Here is an 18,108-nt window from a genome sequence, read left to right on the forward strand (position 1 = left end):
AACCACTGGACTGCCTGTGCTTGTTCGCACTCCTGCACTGTCTACTGCAGGAGGCAACCCAATGTACCTGTGGGGAGGTAATCTGGGAAGCTGGCTCCACCTACTCCCTCCCAATCACTGGCCTCATATAAAGGCTCATGCCAGCCCTTGGGCAGGAGCAGAGCACATGGAGCCAGAGAGGATACAGAACCTTGTGTGCGAGATTTAAGCTAATTAAAGCCTGTAGTACAGCCTTTTGTTGTTTGTGCTTGCTTTGTTCGCACTGCAGTGCGTCACAGCCTGTTTATCATCAACAGGTTTGAGCTGAAGCACCTGTTTCTGTGCTATGTGACTCTACAACTCCTTATGAGGCTCAGAATTTCTAAGATTACTATTACCAAGGGATGTGACATTCTGCAAGAGGACTCTCATCTTGGTCTTCCCCCACCACAGAGCCTCCTGATATCCCCCACGACAATGATTTTTGTGAACCACCTCTGGGGTTCTCTTCCAGATCTAGTGGTAACACAGGCATTTCCAGCATATCCTGTTTTTATTTTTAAAATGGTGGCTTGAATGACCAATTCTGTATTGTAATGTATGTACCAAGTATATCAGTTCTGTGCATATGTATTGTTTGTTTCTATGCATGGTATGTCTGTATGTGTGTTTGCACTGTTTTGCACCATGAATGAGAGAACGCTGTTTTGTCAGGTTGATAAATGAACTTGATTACAAGTCGCATTGGTTTCCTGAAAGTGACGCTCATCCGATGAATCCAGCAAAATTCTGGGTTTATCAATATAAATTTTATTAAATATTATTTATAGCACTGTAGTAGCTGATTCCGGCCATTTGAACCCAGGCAGCCCAATTACACACAAATTAACCTACATCCCCATATGTTTTTTATGGTGGCAGAAAAGATGAGCGCTCGGATGTAAACATGGGATGATCCTACAAACTCCTTACAGACAGCACTGAATTCGAACCCTGGTTGTTGCCTCTATAACAGCATCATGCTTAAGTAAATTACCACGGAGAGACATTATTATTCGCCCAGTCCACCTCCCATCACTTCACCAACTTCATAGCCCTGCTATCACAGTCCTATGGCAAGTTCTTGTTGGTGAGCCTGTTGTGTGGCACCTTTCTAAAAGCCTCAAGAAAGGAACTCCAAGCTCTGGCGTCATTAGGGGGGATGAGGTGGGTGCAGACCGCACCGGGTGACGCTATCAGAGGAGGTGACACCAAAATGATTGTCTATAAAAATTTTGTGCAGTGTTTCAGCAGAAATTTATTATTTTAAATAAAAATATCCCTGTAGATAGATATAACTACAAAAACATTTTTCGTAAGCCCAGATTACAGGTATCTACAAGGCTAAAGCTCTTAAGCTAATTTGTTTTGAACCTCCTAATTAACTCTGTCTGGTCAGAGCTGTCATAATTACCCAATTTCAATGACTCTTGAATCTTGTCTGCACGCGCTGTTGTTTTCATTGGTGCTGGTGTTTTTATAGTTGCTGCTTTTGTCAAATTTTCAACCGTTTTAGCTACAACATTGTGGTAATTAGTTTTTGTGAATCAATAACTTTTTTGAGAATGTAACAATAAATATGAAACCTTGTAAATGGAAATACATTTAAGCTGTGCATATGACATTGTAATGTAAAGGTGTAATTTTAATTTTGCTAGTTGTTTATCTCACTACTAGTGTTATGACCTTCAGTGACGTACAGGAATTACGATTTACGAGTAACATTGGGGTACAAAAACATTACCAAGGATTCTGTGTGGTCTGGTCTGGGAGGAAGTCCATGCGGGGCGGGGTAACACCACTGACCCCAAGTAAACTACCACCTTTCATTCATTCTAACTCCAATCAGCACAGAGGGATAGGGTCTCGATGCTGGGCACCACAGGGTTGAGCCTTCTCGGAACTGCCTCCAAGAAGAATACACCTTTCCTAGAATAAAAGGGACGAGGGTTTCACTGGATGAGCATCATTTTCAGGAAACCAATGCAACTTCTAGTTCTAATCAAGTTCACTTATCATCTGGTTGTACTAGTACAACCTGTCAAAACTGTTTTCTGGTCCACGGTATAAAGCAGTGCAAACACATAACACATGCACAGATATAACACACATGGAGACATAACACACATACAGACATTATAGACATAATGCTCATACAGATATAATACACAAACAGACATAACACATAGAAATAACACACATATAGACAACACACAGAGGTAACACACATAGACATAACACAGAGATAACATATAGACATAACACACATACAGACACAACACACACAACACACAGAGGTAACACATATAGACATAACGTATAGAGATAACACACAGAGACAACACATACAGACACAACACAGAGAGGTAACACACATAGACATAACACACAACACACAGAGGTAACACACATAGACATAACACATAGACATAACATATAGAGATAACACAGAGACAACACACATACAGACAACACACTTAACAGAGGTAACACACATATAGACATAACATAGAGATAACACACAGACAACACACATACAGACACAACACACAGAGGTAACACATATAGACATAACACATGGAGATAACACACAGACACAACACACATACAGACACAACAGAGGTAACACACAAATAGACATAACACACACAACACACAGAGGTAACACACATATAGACATAACACATGGAGATAACACACAGAGACACAACACACATATAGACACAACACACACAACAGAGGTAACACACATATAGACATAACACATGGAGATAACACACAGAGACACAACACACATACAGACACAACACAGAGGTAACACACATATAGACATAACACATGGAGATAACACACAGAGACACACACATATAGACACAACACAGAGGTAACACACATATAGACATAACACATGGAGATAACACACAGAGACACAACACACATATAGACACAACACAGAGGTAACACACATATAGACATAACACATGGAGATAACACACAGAGGCACAACACACATACAGACACAACACAGAGGTAACACACATATAGACATAACACACACAACACACAGAGGTAACACAGATATAGACATAACACATGGAGATAACACACAGAGACACACACATATAGACACAACACAGAGGTAACACACATATAGACATAACACATGGAGATAACACACAGAGACACAACACACATATAGACACAACACAGAGGTAACACACATATAGACATAACACATGGAGATAACACACAGAGAACACACATATAGACACAACACAGAGGTAACACACAGACATCTTCCCCTTTGGCTTGGCTTCGCGGACGAAGATTTATGGAGGGGGTAAAAAAAGTCCACGTCAGCTGCAGGCTCGTTTGTGGCTGACAAGTCCGATGCGGGACAGGCAGACACGATTGCAGCGGTTGCAGGGGAAAATTGGTTGGTTGGTGTTGGGTGTTGGGTTTTTCCTCCTTTGCCTTTTGTCAGTGAGGTAGGCTCTGCGGTCTTCTTCAAAGGAGGTTGCTGCCCGCCAAACTGTGAGGCGCCAAGATGCACGGTTTGAGGCGTTATCAGCCCACTGGCGGTGGTCAATGTGGCAGGCACCAAGAGATTTCTTTAGGCAGTCCTTGTACCTTTTCTTTGGTGCACCTCTGTCACGGTGGCCAGTGGAGAGCTCGCCATATAACACGATCTTGGGAAGGCGATGGTCCTCCATTCTGGAGACGTGACCCATCCAGCGCAGCTGGATCTTCAGCAGCGTGGACTCGATGCTGTCGACCTCTGCCATCTCGAGTACTTCGACGTTAGGGATGTAAGCGCTCCAATGGATGTTGAGGATGGAGCGGAGACAACGCTGTTGGAAGCGTTCTAGGAGCCGTAGGTGGTGCCGGTAGAGGACCCATGATTCGGAGCCGAACAGGAGTGTGGGTATGACAACGGCTCTGTATACGCTTATCTTTGTGAGGTTTTTCAGTTGGTTGTTTTTCCAGACTCTTTTGTGTAGTCTTCCAAAGGCGCTATTTGCCTTGGCGAGTCTGTTGTCTATCTCATTGTCGATCCTTGCATCTGATGAAATGGTGCAGCCGAGATAGGTAAACTGGTTGACCGTTTTGAGTTTTGTGTGCCCGATGGAGATGTGGGGGGGCTGGTAATCATGGTGGGGAGCTGGCTCATGGAGGACCTCAGTTTTCTTCAGGCTGACTTCCAGGCCAAACATTTTGGCAGTTTCCGCAAAGCAGGACGTCAAGCGCTGAAGAGCTGGCTCTGAATGGGCAACTAAAGCGGCATCGTCTGCAAAGAGTAGTTCACGGACAAGTTTCTCTTGTGTCTTGGTGTGAGCTTGCAGGCGCCTCAGATTGAAGAGACTGCCATCCGTGCGGTACCGGATGTAAACAGCGTCTTCATTGTTGGGGTCTTTCATGGCTTGGTTCAGCATCATGCTGAAGAAGATTGAAAAGAGGGTTGGTGCGAGAACACAGCCTTGCTTCACGCCATTGTTAATGGAGAAGGGTTCAGAGAGCTCATTGCTGTATCTGACCCGACCTTGTTGGTTTTCGTGCTGTTGGATAATCATGTTGAGGAACTTTGGGGGACATCCGATGCGCTCTAGTATTTGCCAAAGCCCTTTCCTGCTCACGGTGTCGAAGGCTTTGGTGAGGTCAACAAAGGTGATGTAGAGTCCTTTGTTTTGTTCTCTGCATTTTTCTTGGAGCTGTCTGAGGGCAAAGACCATGTCAGTAGTTCCTCTGTTTGCGCGAAAGCCGCACTGTGATTCTGGGAGAATATTCTCAGCGACACTCGGTATTATTCTATTTAGTAGAATCCTAGCGAAGATTTTGCCTGCAATGGAGAGCAACGTAATTCCCCTGTAGTTTGAGCAGTCTGATTTCTCGCCTTTGTTTTTGTACATAGACATAACACATGGAGATAACACACAGAGACACAACACACATATAGACACAACACAGAGGTAATACACATATAGACATAACACATGGAGATAACACACAGAGACACAACACACATAGACCCAGAACCGATATGCTGGGTCCATACATTACAATACATGTTATGAATAGTAGAGTTCGTGGAGTTGTAATATCATACACATTGCTCAACGAAGATAAAATGTATTACCCGAGTACATTAAAACCAGACAGTGTTACCGCCAATCGGGACGGCCCCTGGTGAACGGAGCCTGTCAGTTCAAGGGACCGCCCGGGCTGCGCCTCGCAAAGGGCCGCGAGGCTCTGCGTCACCTCCATTGGCTACGTGTCCGCCCTTTAAATTCCGACGTGGTGACGTCAGACGCATGGGCACAATGGCCGCACCTTTCTGCCGGTGGATGGCTCGATGGCGCCCTTTGACGCGGTAATGAGCCGGGCTGTGGTCGCCGTCTTGCCTGCGGGAGGTTCCAGTCGCACCCCTGCCCCCTTTCACGCACGCTTTGCTTTGTCTTTTCGAAGGTTCTTCTCCTTGGCGTGGCCCCACGGCAGGATGCCCGCGACGAGGTGGCAGAAGGTGGCCCTGGGGCTGGGGGCCACACTGGCTGCGGTCCCTGTTAAGCAGGTACGCCACCCTCAAGCTCGTTACTGCTGGAGGAAGCTCGGAGCCGTGATGTTACGGGGCAAAACTTGATTGCACATTTTGAGAAGAGCCGTGAATCTTCCTCCAATAACTTCCTTCCTTCAAAATCAAACACCAAGCCTGTTCTCTGAGGCAGCAAAAGGTGACCTTGTTGCTATGATGTTATTGTGGCCATACTTTGTCTTGGGTCTAGATGCTTTTGCTAGAGTCTCTTTTTTCCAAGGTTTCAGCACCTGCTGTTCTTGCTTCTCAAACAATGAGGGGAAAATGATCTATCCTGGGATGCCTGGCCAAGAAAGCAAAATGCAGAATTAGAATCAGAATGTATCGTCGTGGATGTGTGTCACGAAGCTCATTGTTTTTCCGTAACGTTACAGGTGCAAAAATTGCTACAAATTACAATTGTTTTTTTTTTAAAAAAAATGCAACAAGTGAGTTAGTGTCTGTGGAAGAAGTTGTTTTTGTATTTGTAACACCTTCAAGCTCTTGACATAGTGAGAAGAGGGCATCTGGGTGGTGCGACTCTGTTGTAGTCGTTCTTAATGGAGTGAACACTAGTGCCCATGATGGGAGTTCACAACTCTCTTTAGTCTTCACTTGGCCTGTGTATTGGCAACCAGCTAGAATGCTCTACATTGTACCCCTGTAAAGAGTCTTTGGTGACTTATCTCCTCAAACTCCAATGAAGTATAGCTGCTGGCAAGTCTTCATGATTTCATCGACATGAAGGTCCCAGGATAGATCTTCATACAACCCAGGAATTGAAGTTCTTTACCCCTGTCACTGCTGATCCCTCAATGAGGATTCATTTGTGTTCTCTTGATTTCCCTTTCCTGATGTCTACAATCAGCCAGTTTGTTTTACTCCTGTTGAGTGCAAGGTCATTATTTTGACAGCGCTCAACTAGCTGATCTGCTTCCTGTGATTCTGCCATCCACCGTGGTGTCATTGGCAAATTTGTAGATGGCATTTGAATTGTGCTCAGACACAGTCATGGGTGTCAAAGGCGCAAAAAGCAGAATTAAAGGAATGGGAGCAGAAGTGTTGAGTAATGCCCTGAGAGTCTGTTGTAACATTAGGTTTCTAAATAGTTGTCTCTCTAATGACTTCATCCTTCCTAAACCATGTCTTCCCTGACCTCTACCTATTAAGCTGAGTAGGCTGAAAAACCTAGGGGCCCGTCAAACAACAATAGAAATAAGGGACACAACAATAGAAATGTTAATTTAATGATACTAAAGGGAACTGAGCCACAATATTAAAAGTATTTTAAAATTGCAACAACTTATAGCTTTCAAGGCTCCTGTCGATTGGTTTTCACCTATTCACTGAAATCAAAAAAACAACAGGCCTGCTCAGGGTGGCGGCTCAATGCGGGATCAATGGCTGTCTTCGATACTCATAATCTCCCATGCAGCGGGAACTGCTCTGCCTGTACCAGCATCAGGGAAACACACATGCCTGTGAAGAGTAATCTAGTTAAAGCACACACAAATAAAGCAACATTCGGCAATATATCACAAATAAATATAAATGCACACTTGACTGGTTTAGCAAATAAATGTCACAAACTTTTAAATGGAATGCAAGGTTTAAAATTCATCAGTCTGCTGAGATACCTGTCCCGCTCGATTGGTTTTGATTCAGTCAGGAAGAAACAGTAAAATCGGACACACAAAATCCAGTGCCATGAGTAATTGGATTGTTAAAATGCTCTCATTCATTTCTAAACAAGAGGGTGAGTTCTGTGTAAACAAGACTCATCAATCATCCAAGCTTTAAAATTTATTTAATTTGTCAAGTTGTATCATTGCCTCTTGTTGGCTACTTGCAATGAAATCAAGTGTCCAACAATGACACACAGCAAAGTAGGGATGACCTACCACAAGAGAAAAGAGAACATTTGAGCTACCACTCTGCAAATAAAGCTTTTCAGAATTAAATCCTTTCAAAGCATCCCACCCTCAGTTGGAAGCATATTTGTATTAAAATTTACATGGCATGCATTTTTAAAAATTATGCTTTCAAAATAGCTATCAAATATTGTAGTTAAAATATAACTGCATCATTTCATGTTATAACAATGCTCAGTGACCGATGGTACATTATATTAATAAAAACTGCCTTACCAACAGGTAACACCGAACACAAAATTTACAGATTAAAGTATTAATTTCTCATTCAGTTGTGCTTTGGAGGGATATGGATCAAGTGGAGGGAAATAGGATTAGCTCAGAAGACCATATTACATTGACCAATTGGGGTAAAAGGCCTGTACCACGCTGTTTGACTTTATTAGGATACCATCCAATATGTCTCGCACCCAGTGGTCCTATTCCCGAAGTTCATAATGACCAATGATTACTGCACCTGGTAGTGCATGGCACTCGGTGACATGTCATTCATTCCCAATGTCCACCAGTAAATTTATTTTCATGTAGAGCAGGGGTTTAAAATTCAAATTCACGGAGGGCCAAAATTAAAAACTTGGACTAAGTCGTGGGCCGAACTAAATATTTATTGAAAATTTTCAACAACATCTGCATGTTTTCTCTTCTTTCAACATATGTAATGTTAAACTTTTTCTTATTAAAATAAATGTTTAATAATAGTTTTGGTTAAACTCTTTCCAGAAGAAGCATTAACAAATGAGAAATAAAATATTCAATAAATAATATTTCTCTATAGCCTTTAAGCTCCTTTTAAATGTATTTTTTTTTCACAAGCCAACAAGTCAAAAAAATAACAACTTGCTTCAATGACAAACAGGTTTGTCTTTTAAAATGATGAACATATAGTCTCTCTCCCACCTGTCTTTAAAGGTCTTGTTTTCTGTCTTTCGTTTGGCCATTTTTCGTAAGGGGTTTATTACATGTGAGTTGGGCGACAGGTCGCAGATGCTAATGAAAGGAAAGAGAGGAGGTGGGGGCGATTAACGGGCTGACGGGCCGGCGCAAACGCATTTGCAAAGCATTCTGGGATTTGTAGTATTAGCTGTGCATGCGCTATAATGGTGCGGCGGTCAGCGGGCCAGCTCTAATACATATTTGATATGATCTTGCGGGCCAAATATAATTATATCACGGGCCAAATTTGGCCCGCGGGCCTGAGTTTGACATGTGTGGTGTAGTGGGTTGACGGTGTAAGCAGCGTGGATAACAGATCTAAGTTGGAAGGTGCTCCACTGTTAGCTTCTGGACAACTTGGCAGCAGGATCTTTCTCCATGTCAGATGTATTTAGATCAGCAGTTCTCTTTTTTTTTAATCTTTATTAATCATATTAAAGATAAACAATACATGAGGAGACTAGGAATAAAGGGAAAAAAAAATCACTATATGACATATAAGATAACATTACATTACACCACAGTTCTCATCTCCTCAAACTGAAATCTTCAAATAAAAGCAGTTCTCGATCTTTATTTTTCCACTCACATACCACCTTAAATAACCCCTTACTAACCATAGAGAATTCTATGACATAGGATGTCACAATTGCTCTGTGGTTAGTAAGGGATTATTTAAGGTAGTATGTGAGTGGAAAAATGTTGTTACATAAACTCTTGAAATGTGATAGAAGACTATACAGTGCTGAACGTGATCCTGAATATGACGGGCCAAAGGTTCTTCCCCATGCCGCGGTTTACATTCAGGATCCTCTGTGATTCCATTGGCAGCCAATGGTGGGGGGGGGGGGGGGGGAGGTAGACGTGCTGTCCGGAGTCAGAGGTTCTTGGCACATTGTGGCGGATATGATGGGAGTGGCCGACAAGCCGTGGATCGAGGTTAGTGGCCAATGAACGGTAAGGGAGGGAGAATGTGGGCAACCCAGTTGCTTGGGAAAAGATGGAGGGGCCTCATGGCCAGAACCGGTGCCAGACTATTTTGTGCCTTAGGCCAGGCTGAGCAGGTGAGGGGGTGCTGACCAGGTTGAACAATGGGGGGGGGGTGGTTAGGGGGTGCTGACTGGGTTGAGCAGTGGTGGGGGGGGGGGGGTGGGGAATGCTGACCAGGCTGAGCAGAGGTGGGGGGGAGGGCTTGATTGGGCTCAGCGGTGGGTGCAATGCCTGATGTGACATTCCATGTGCGCCATACCACTTTCTCCCTCCACCTTACCAGATTAATGCGCGTGCTTCTAGCATGTTAGTCAGAACCACGTCATTCATGACACAGAGGTGCCAGAGCTGATGGAATCTCTCTTCAACAGCACTCCTGTGAAGCCTGGCCCTAGGTGGATGCCTAATTGGCCTAATGGTTGCACTAGCCCTGCTCATGGCTTGAGTAGTGTCCACGAAGGAGGAATGTACATTTGGACCAGTGGTTTTCAAACTGCCCCCCTAAACTCACATTCATTCCACCTTTAGCAATCCCTATGCCGTAAGTTCTCTATGATTAGTAAAGGATTGCTTAAGGTGGGATGTAAGTGGGAAGGGAAGGTTGAGAATCACTGCTGTAGACCCAATGTTACTGAAATATTTAGCTTCGAAAAATTGTTCACATTAAGAGTTAATTAGGTATGATTAAAACAGTGGTTTTCAACCTTCCCTTCCCACTCACAAAACCACCTTAAACAATCCTTTACAATCACAGAGCACTTGTGGCATAGGAATTGCTTAAGGTGGAATGCGAGTTTAGGGGAGCAGTTTGAAAACCACTAGAATCAATTCTCTCCAAAATGAACAGCAAAATCACAATACTAACCCAAAAGAGTAGTAAAGTATAGAACAGCTTTAAAGATTGAAACTGACATGAGCCAAATATGATATTGACTGAAATCCTCTTAATTGATTGGCTTATTCCACCAAATCTGATCCACATCCACATAAAATCGTCTTCTGATGAAGAGTGTGTATAAGCTTCAATTTAAAATGGCTGAATCTTCCATTTAAAACACACACGTGTTGAAACTACAACAGATTAAAAGTTATTCCCCCACGCACCCCTGCCACCCTCCCTATTTTCTTCCAAAATTAAATTTACCACCACAGCGCACCGATTTGTCCTTAAGTTTACGGAGTCTGGAAAAATCCCACTAAACCAGCCAACCAGCTGTGGCACGCACAACTCCAAGTGAGTGTGAGAGAGAGGGTTGGAAGGAGGTGAGTTGAGGCATGGCCCGTGAATGCCCCCCTCCCCACCCATGATGCTGACCCTGGGGGGGGGGGCCTTTACTAAAGCTCAGCCTAGTGGCCCAGGTGATAGTTAATCCGCCACTGCCTCTACCATACAGTTGACAGAGTATTTAGCTGCATTTCCTTTCTTTTCCCACATCTCTCCTGCTTTGAACAGAACAAGGATAAACTCCTTCTTTCCCACCTGATCGTGGTCTGCATTCAATGGATCATTTGTAATTTTAATTTGTAAAAAATTTAGACGTGGTAACAAGCCTTTACAGCCCATGCTACTCAAATACCCCTGTTCGTTTTGAAGGATAGGTGGAAAACAAGAGTACCTGGAGGAAACCCATTCAGATGCAGGGAGAATGTACAATCTCCTTCCAGACTGCGCTAGTTTCCAACTCAGGTCACTGTCGCTGAAACAGCTTTGTGCTAACTACTACCTTTCTTAAGATTCCACCATCAAGTTGCTTCTTCCCCTGCTCTCTCCTTTCAGCATTCCCAAGGGATCATTCTATATTTGACTCCTCAGTTTGCTCCTCCATTGGCACTTCACCCTCCCCTTATGGCATTTTCATTCCCTTTTACTGCTTCCCTTCCCATGGTGGGGAGGGGAAAGAAACTGGGGAAGAAGGTGGGGAGCGGGGAAGTGTTTTGGAACTGCATGGGAAAACCTGAGTAGATCAGAAGAGGAGAAAAAGGTGGGGGGGGGGGGGTGTTGATAGACAACCTGAAGTTGGAGAATTATCTGTTCGTGCTGTTGGGTGGCAGATGTCCCAGATGAGATAAGAGATGTTGATCTTCTATGTTAATAATTTATCCACTCTGGGCATAGAAAAGTTTGTCACCAAGATAGACAAGTATTAGAAGACTAACATTACTTACTGGTGGGGAATATTTGATTTTTTTTTACGCATGTCAGTACCGGAAAAATATTTGTTTTTCTTTCCAAATCAACAATGGTTTTGAAAACCTCTCCCTTATTGTTCCAGATGTCTTGCTGACATTCCTCACAGATTCTTGAATATTTTCCTGTGGAATGATATTCATTTAGATTGTGATTGGTAAATCTGCTAAATCTAATTTAATTTTGCTTTCTGCCTTATTAGCATAGATTAAACTTTTAAGGGTGGGATGGTTAGTGCAACGCTATTACAGCCCAAGTTTGAATTTGATGCTATCTGTAAGGAGTTTGTTTTCCCTGTGTCTGTGTGGCTTTCCTCCAGGTGCTCTGGTTACCTCCCACCCTTCAAAAACATACAAGGATTGTGGGCTAATTGGGGTATTTGGGCTAGTGGTCTGGAAGGGCCTGTTACTGTGGGGTATGTCTAAGTTTAAAATTAAGTTTCCAGCCCTGCTTCAATTCAGCTGCACAAAGCAGTGACTTGTTCCAATATGTTTGTGATTCAATGGTGGTGTTTGCTTTTGATTATTAACAAAATTCTGCTGCGGCTTATTCCAGACCTGTTTCTAAAAATTGTGCATTTTTTGCCCAGCTTGAACCTATATCGCTCGATCATGAAGATTTAATCAAACGGGCTGTTTCATTGGTTACGGATGGTGCCAATACCTTTCTGTCACAAACTACTCTTGCACTAATTGATACTTTGACAGAATATACTAAGGTATGTTGAAGCCAAATTTCTTTTATTTTGCTTACTATTTGGTAAGAATTATAAGGTGCATTATAATCAATTATAATGTACATATCTTCTCTTCCCTCTGAAATTTGGATCACACTGCTTCCTTTATTCACAAGTCCTTACTTTCACTGATGGAAGATATCCAGTGTTTTTATTCCTGTACTGTTCTTGAAATAAAACTAGGTACTCCCTAGACTTTTTCATTCTTTGTGGTGGTTGACAAGGTGGGTTATATAGACTTCAGGAGGCCATTGGCCCACTGCATTTGCAACATTATTGAAAAACATGATGGATGTAATTCAAGAAAATAGATGAAAATTCCATTATTTATTGAATATTAGAAGGGTCTGTTTAGAGAGTGGAAGTAATGTAGCTTGACTACAGGCAGTCCCTGGGTTACGAACGTTCGACTTACGGACAATTCGTACTTACGAACGGACTATGCGCAACTTCAATGGTTTGTCGGCTCGAGGAAGGAGAACGCTGTTAAAAAGTTTCCCCAAACAAATAACAGAGCAAGAGAGATTTCAGAGCACAGAGAGTGATAGGGCTTTGTCGTAAGTGAAACGAAAGGAAGCAGTGTGGATCATGGAGCAGAATGCGGGAACATTTAGCCTGCCTGCGATTGACAGCAGCATCTGGATGCAACCACTGGATGTAAATAATTCAGTCTCCGTCAAAGTGCGGCTTTGTTCAACATTGGCTGAACGACGGCTGCTAGCATCTGGTATCCTGTCTGATTCTTCCAGCCTTTGGAACGGTGCAGGACTTCTCCTGCCGCAGGACGCTACATTGGTATGCCATTTAAAGTTGGCACATCCTGTGTGATGTCATCAAGTACACGCCTCAATTGTAGAAGGACTATGAATACCACATTGTAGCAAACAAAGCTGTTCAAAAATTGCCTATGTGAATTTGTCACGGATATTAAAATACCTGTTTACTCGATACTAAGACAAACACTTGACTAACTGATGCTAAATAAGAACCATATGTACCTGTTCCAACTTGCCTACAAATTCGTCTTAAAGATAGACTTAGGAACAGATCTCGTTCATAACCTGGGGACTGCCTGTATTCAAAACATAACTAAATTCCCTTTTGTTAGATGAAATACAGATTAATGAAATATGTTTAATGTCTACTTTTTGTAAAAACAAACTTTTGTTTTAGGCAGTGTACACCCTGATCTCCCTTCAACAGAGATATAATGGCCTAACTGGAAAGTTAAGTGAAAAAGAGGAAGATGCCATTTGGCAAGTCATAATTGAAGCTCGTGTAAAGGTACTTTTCAAAGTTCAAATTTGTATGTTTTAGAGACACCATGGGTGGAGTATACTCTCCTATTTCAATGTTCCATCACTGGATGTTTTAATTTAATATTTAATTTAGACATACAGCATAGTAACAGGCCTTTCTGGCCCACAAGCCCCAATTAACCTATAACCCATTACATTTTGAAGGGTAGGAGGACACCGTAAGGCCGAGAGGAAATCCTCACAGACATGGGGAGAATGTACAAACCTTTTTTTAATAATTTTTTATTTTTCACACTGTGAACGATATCAACCAAAATATATACAAACGTTTCTCATTAAATAAACACAGTGGGATTTTCTCCCTTTTTTCTTCCCCCCCTACCCTCCCTCCCCCCCCTTCAAAACCAATAAATATTCAACATATACAATACAATAAAACCATAAAACAATGTCTTCACACAATGAAAAATAATCAAGAAAAATGCGTCATCTGTTTTTACACACTGAATCAAATCGTTTTGTCTTCTTATCATTTTAGGGGGTGGAGGTCCGAGGCAAGCTCTCTGTCATGTTCCACGTTTGGTTCCCAAATTTGTTCAAATAATGTGACTTTATTTTTTGAATTATATGTTATTTTTTCCAAAGGAATACATTTATTCATTTCCATGTACTATTGCCGTACTCTCAGGCTCACTTCCGATTTTCAAGTTAACATTATACACTTTTTTGTTACTGCTAAGGCTATCATAATGAATCTATTTTGCACTTTATCCAATTTGAGGCCTAATTCATTACTTCTTATGTTTCTTAAAAGAAAGATCTCTGGATTTTTTGGTATGTTATTTTTTGTGATTTAGATCTTCCCAAAACGTATTCACTTTCATACATGCCCAAATTGTATGTATTGTTGTTCCAATTTCCTTCTTACATCGAAAACATCTATCTGATAATGTTGGATCCCATTCTTTTAACTTTTGAGGCATGATACATATATATGTAACCAATTATACTGTATCATCCGTAACCTTGTGTTTATTGTATTCTTCATAGTTCCAGAACATAGCTTTTAGCATCCTTCATTTTTTATCTTTATGTTTAAATCTTTTTCCCGCTTTTGTTTAGGTTTATAGCTTATTTCATCATTTTCCTTATCTTGCAGCTTAATGTACATGTTTGTTACAAATCTTTTAATTATCATTCTGTCTGTAATCACATATTCAAAGCTGCTTCCTTCTGGTAACCTCAGTCTGCTTCCCAATTTATCCTTTAAATAAGCTTTCAGTTGGTGATATGTAAACATTGTACCATGAGTTATTTCATATTTGTACTTCAACTGTTCAAATGTTAATAAATTATTTCCCAAAAAACAATTTTCTATTCTTTTGATTCCTTTTCTCTCCCATTCTCTAAAGGAAAGGTTATCTATTGTAAAAGGGATTAGTGGGTTTTGTGTCAATAACAATTTTGGTATTTGGTAATTCGCTTTTTTCCTTTCTAAGTGGATCTTCTTCCATATATTAAGTAAATGATACAATGCTGGTGAGCTTTTATATTGCACCAGCTTTTCATCCTACTTATAAATTATATGTTCTGGTACCTTCTCCCCTATTTTATCTATTTCTATCTTAGTCCAGTCTGGTTTTTCCCTTGTCTGGTAAAAGTTTGATAAATACCTTAATTGTGCGGCTCTATAATAATTTTTAAAGTTTGGTAACTGCAAACCACCTTGGTTATACTTCTCTGTTAATTTATGTAACTACCTCAGTTTACCCCCTTTCCACAAGAATTTCCTTATTATTCTCTTTAGTTCATTAAAGAATTTCTCTGTTAAGGGAATTGGTAACGATTGAAATAAGTATTGTATCCTTGGGAACATGTTCATTTTAATGCAATTTAACTTCCCTATCAATGTTAATGGTAATTCTTTCCAATGTTCTAAGTCTTGCTGCAATTTCTTTATTAGTGGCTGATAATTTAGTTTGTACAAGTGGCTTAAGTTATTATCTAACCTGATACCTAGGTATCGGATTGCTCGTGCTTGCCATTTAAATGGTGATTCTTTTTTCAATCTGTACAATCCGCATTACTCATTGGCATCACTTCACTTTTATTTGCGTTGATCTTGTACACCGATATTTCTCCATACGCCTTCAATTTTTAATGTAGTTCTTTTATTGATGTTTCTGGTTCTGTTAAGTATACTATGATGTCATCTGCAAATAAACTGATTTTATATTCCTTCTCCTTTATTTTTATCCCTTTTATTTTATTTTCTGTTCTTATCAGTTCTGCCAATGGTCCTATTGCTACAGCGAACAGTGAGGGAGATAGTGGACATCCCTGTCTAGTTGACCTACTTAATTTAAATTGGTTCGATACATATCCATTTACTGTTACCTTCGCCAATGGTCCACTATACAACGTTTTAATCCAATTAATATATTTTTCTGGTAGATTGAACCTCTGTAATACTTTAAATAAATAGTTCCACTCTACTCTGTCAGAGGCTTTTTCTGCGTGTAAAGCAACAGCCACTGTTGGTTTCTTATTTCCTTGAACTGCATGAATTAGATTAATGTTTATAGACATTATCCGCTGTTCGTCTTTTCTTAATAAATCCAGTTTGATCTGGTTTTACTATTTTGGTACATAATCGGCCAATCTGTATGCTAATAATTTTGCTATTATCTTATAATCTGAATTAAGTAGAGATATTGGTCTATATGATGCTGGTGTTAGTGGATCCTTCTCCGTCTTTGGTAATTATTGCTGTCTTACATGAATCTGGCAAGTTTTATGTTTCTTCTATCTGATTCATTACTTCCAGGAGAGGAGGAATTAATAACTCTTTAAATGTTTTATAGAATTCTATTGGAAATCCATCCTCTCCTGGTGTTTTATTGTTCGGCAGCTTTTTTAATATATCCTGTATGTACTTCCTCTATTTCAAATGGTTTTATCAGTTTGTTTTGTTCCTCTTGCAATTTTGGCAATTCAATTTTAGCTAAAAACTCTTCTACTTTATCATCTTTCCTCTCGTTCTCAGTTTGGTATACATTTCTCCTTTCAAATATATACAGTGTCGTTTTCTCCCCCTCTCCCTCCTCCCCTCCTCCCCCACCTCCCCCTCCATCCATTCAAAACTCTGAGTCCAAGATACATCAAACCCATCAAACAATGTTGTCACTCAACATTAACGAATAAAAACTTCCACTGAGTCAATTCTTTCCATTCTCTTTTCCTTTTGTCATTTTAGGTGATAGATGTCCCGGTAGGTTTTCTCTATTATATTCCATGTACGGCTCCCATATTTGTTCAAATAATGTTATATTATTTCTTAAACTATATGTTATTTTTTCTAATGGAATACATTTATTCATTTCTATATACCATTGCTGTATTTTCAAATTATCTTCTAATTTCCAGTTTGACATAATACATTTTTTTGCTACAGCTAGGGCTATCTTTTTTTTTCAGCTCAGAATTCCTCAAGTTTTTTTTTTAATTTTTTATTTTTCACACCGTAAATCACATTAGCCATGATATACACTATTTCTTTTTCACACATATACAGTGACTTTTTCTCCCCCCCCCACTCCCTCCTCCCAAGCCACCCCCCCCACCCCCCCTCTCATCCATTTTAGGTATACAATCTAGGTTGCATTAAGCCAGTCAGACAATGTTGTCATTCAACAAAAATACACCAGAAATTCTACTGAGTCCATTCTTTTCTTTCCTTCTCCTTCCATCAACTTAGGTAATGTTTGTCCCCGGTAGGTTTTCGCTATTGTATTTAATGTAAGGCTCCCATACTTGTTTGAATATTTCAATATTATTTCTTAACCTATATGTTATTTTTTCTAATGGAATACATTTATTCAGTTAAATTTAGTAGTTTCTTCCTTTTAATTTGGTTATGTGTTCCATTAATATTTAAAGTCATATAGTTCAGCGTAGCCCTTTTATATTTTGTTTATCTTCTCTTTCCGTTTTTCCATCATTACCTTTCCTCCTTTTCCATTTCTGTTTTCTTATTTTCAACTCTTTATAAGACAACATTCCTACAACATCCAACATTTTCCTTATTCTCCTATTTCTATCTTCTTTATCCCCAATCTCCCCTTCCCCTCCTGAGTTGTCCTTTATCCCTTGTCGGACAACCACATCTCCCCTCTCCATTTGGATTTGCGAATCCACTCGCAAGCGTCAACTGATTTTGCAGTGACCGCTATTTCCCCCCACCCAGCCCCCCCCAGAAAAGATTTCACTTTTCATATGTCACAAAGGACACTCTTTTAATTCCCTCCTTATTCTCTCTATTCCATTACCTTCCCTTATTAATTCTTGTCTATACTATCTATATTTTCCTCTAAGTACAGATACATTCACGTATGCACATTGTCTCTATTCACTCTTATACCTCTTTACCCGTATACATATCAATCGTGATCATTTTTACTCTCATTACCCGTCTTCATCCCTCAGTC

General features: G+C 40.7%; 1 protein-coding gene and 1 long non-coding RNA gene across 4 annotated transcripts in view; one reads left to right on the forward strand and one right to left on the reverse strand.

Moving 5' to 3' along the window:
- Positions 1-1,642: 1,642 nt before the first annotated feature.
- LOC138761332 (uncharacterized) lies at positions 1,643-5,932 on the reverse strand. The gene is made up of 2 exons (XR_011356260.1): positions 5,153-5,932; positions 1,643-1,947 (listed from the first exon to the last, which is right to left on the reverse strand). It is a non-coding gene; the product is annotated as an uncharacterized lncRNA (long non-coding RNA).
- LOC138761331 (diablo IAP-binding mitochondrial protein-like) overlaps positions 5,293-18,108 on the forward strand; it is an 86,116-nt gene continuing 73,300 nt past the window's right edge. For 2 of the 3 annotated variants that reach the window (XM_069933261.1, XM_069933260.1), the window contains exons 1-4: positions 5,293-5,386; positions 5,482-5,584; positions 12,216-12,344; positions 13,536-13,646. In XM_069933261.1, the coding sequence (XP_069789362.1) occupies positions 5,328-5,386; positions 5,482-5,584; positions 12,216-12,344; positions 13,536-13,646 (402 nt within the window). In that variant the 5' untranslated portion in view covers positions 5,293-5,327. The remainder of the gene's footprint in view (positions 5,387-5,481; positions 5,585-12,215; positions 12,345-13,535; positions 13,647-18,108) is intronic. The other variant, XM_069933259.1, reaches the window with a different exon arrangement.

Source organism: Narcine bancroftii, chromosome 4, assembly GCF_036971445.1.
Source record: "Narcine bancroftii isolate sNarBan1 chromosome 4, sNarBan1.hap1, whole genome shotgun sequence".
Lineage (NCBI taxonomy): Eukaryota > Metazoa > Chordata > Chondrichthyes > Torpediniformes > Narcinidae > Narcine > Narcine bancroftii.